The sequence below is a fragment of the Sphaeramia orbicularis genome, chromosome 19 (genome assembly GCF_902148855.1).
Source record: "Sphaeramia orbicularis chromosome 19, fSphaOr1.1, whole genome shotgun sequence".
NCBI classification, from domain to species: domain Eukaryota; kingdom Metazoa; phylum Chordata; class Actinopteri; order Kurtiformes; family Apogonidae; genus Sphaeramia; species Sphaeramia orbicularis.
The window spans coordinates 838,884-841,383 of NC_043975.1; the positions used below are offsets into that span (position 1 = coordinate 838,884).

At 45.2% G+C, this 2,500-nt stretch overlaps 1 protein-coding gene across 1 annotated transcript in view; it reads right to left on the reverse strand.

Moving 5' to 3' along the window:
• Positions 1 to 1,274: 1,274 nt before the first annotated feature.
• Positions 1,275 to 2,500, reverse strand: part of LOC115410744 (charged multivesicular body protein 6-like) — a 10,375-nt gene continuing 9,149 nt past the window's right edge. Inside the window, exon 8 of the mRNA XM_030122524.1 lies at positions 1,275 to 2,492. Within this exon, the coding sequence (XP_029978384.1) occupies positions 2,443 to 2,492 (50 nt within the window). The 3' untranslated portion in view covers positions 1,275 to 2,442. The remainder of the gene's footprint in view (positions 2,493 to 2,500) is intronic.

The following is a 2,500-nucleotide window of genomic DNA, read 5'->3' on the forward strand; positions in this document are numbered from 1 at the left end:
ATAAAAAACAAACAAAAAAAGCTGTCAAACTGGTGTCCACCCCAGAGGACGTTCAGCTCAGACAGGTCAGGGGTTACAGGCTTCACCTTGTGCTTCATGGTTTTCATTCTCCTCTGATCCCTGTGTTCAGTTTTATATTTCCTTGTCTTTATTTTCCATCTGAATGCCTTTTGTGTCTTTTTGTGTTCCTGCTTTGTTGGTGTGGGCTTGTGTTACTAACGCTGACCTGCTGCCACCTTGTGTTCAGTCCCACAAACGACAACAACCACATGTAAACCTTCCAGGAACGATCATAAAAAACACTTTATTGTACAAAGACAGACAGACACTGAAGCGTTTACAGACAGAGGAGGTTGAATGTAAACAGGAGTGTGTTCTGTTGTGTCAGATGAACAGATTTACAGATTAGTGGTGTTAATCCTCATTAAAGTGGGCCGAGGCTTGTGCTGCAGTTGAACCCTTTATTTTCCAGGTCTGCACATTCACAATAAACCAGCTCTGATCAGCTGTTCATCCACAGGTGTTCACAAACAACTGACAGAAGGTTCCACATGAACACAAATGTGTTCATATACAGGTTTACTGAGTTTAAGATTAAATGTAACATCCATCAGGACAAATATTAGAAATTAGGATGCAGTTTTGGTTTTTCTGTCATTTCCAGTCTCTAGTATTCAACAGCAAAATAAAAAAACACAGACAACTTCAACATTTAACTTCTGTCATCAATTGTTTTTTCCGTGAATTTTCCTTATGATTTTTGAATCAATAAAAAAGTACGTTTTCATTAAGATGAAATATTTCAGCAGGATCTTCATCGTCCAGTTCTGGATTTAACCCTCTGCTATCTTTACATCTCAAGCGGGCCAAACCATTAAAATAACATAAAAATCGAACCAATGGTCCTGTATCTTAGCGGCCAAATTCAAAGCTTAGGTAAATGTATCCAGATCCATTTATTCTGTTACAGAAATAGTCCATGTTTTGCTCATATTCAATCAGATCTGTAGAAAATTCAAATTCACACTTGATATCATTGATACTGATTTATTGCATCCATCCACTTCCTATCTCTTATAATGAGGAAACTTTTCAAAGTGGCACCAAATCCAGAATCAGATGCGGATCCAAATAATTTCACTGACTTGTGCTGACATCATCGTACAGACGCTGTATACCAAGTTTGAAGTCAATCAGAACTGGAGTTTCAGAGAAAAAAACCATTAAAATTTTTGTAACGGACGACAGATGATGACGCATGACGACAGTAGCTTACAGCCTGTCGGCCGGTAAGATAAAAACTATGAATAATGACAACTCCAAGTTTTTATCTTATATTATTATTATTATATTATAATATACAGAATATTGTTCAAATTGTATTTAATTTTCAGGTTGTTGACGTTTGCTTGTCAGGGTTCTTAGGGTTCTATTACTGGACCGTAGATCACACTGGGCTCACACCAGTTCCACACCACAGACTGGTCACACCTTCAGGGTCATTTTTGCACTCCATAAAATCATGCCGCGGGCCGGATCGGACCCTTTGGAGGGCCGGTGTTGGCCCACGGGCCTCATGTTTGACAGCTGTGGTTTAGAGTGACCAGATGAAGGCGACGCAGTCAGAGGCGGTTAAACATTCACATTTGGATTAAACTGTGGATGATTGGGACAGAAACCTGATGAGACGTTTACAGACCTGGAAAATAAAAGGAATTCAGCCGAAGCCGAAGCACCGCCCACTGGTAAGACTCAGTGGGCGGAGTCCACTCAGTGGGCGGAGTCCACCGTAGACAGATTAGCAGCAGCTGATTGGAGCAGCCTTTTGTCCGGTGACAGTGAACGCACCGCGGGACGAGGCAGAGGACAGTAATGAGCTTTAACGAACACTGAAAACCAACTCATCGGATCCGCTTCGAATCCTGTGGATGAACGGAACCTTTGGGGCGGGGTCAGGTCCATGTCCGTTATAAAAGGGTTAAATAAACATGGTAGGCACATTATGTGATGTCATAGATCTGCATTAACGACGTCATCATTTTAACGAGCTCAGGTGTTTGTGTCCAGCCGGGTCAGAACCCTGGGGTGGGATAGAACCCTGGGGTGGGATAGAACCCTGGGGTGGGACATGGGTCAGAACCCTGGGGTGGGACAGAACCCTGGGGTGGGACATGGGTCAGAACCCTGGGGTGGGACAGAACCCTGGGGTGGGACAGAACCCTGGGGTGGGACATGGGTCAGAACCCTGGGGTGGGACAGAACCCTGGGGTGGGACAGACCCCTGGGATGGGACAGAACCCTGGGATGGGACATGGGTCAGAACCCTGGGGTGGGACAGAACTCTGGGGTGGGACAGACCCCTGGGGTGGGACAGAACCCTGGGATGGGACATGGGTCAGACCCCTGGGGTGGGACCCAGACGTCTGTGGTTCTGTCCGGGTTCTACTCTGCCAACAGCTCAGGCTCCGCCTTCTTCCGAGATCGTTCACGCTCTGCAAAG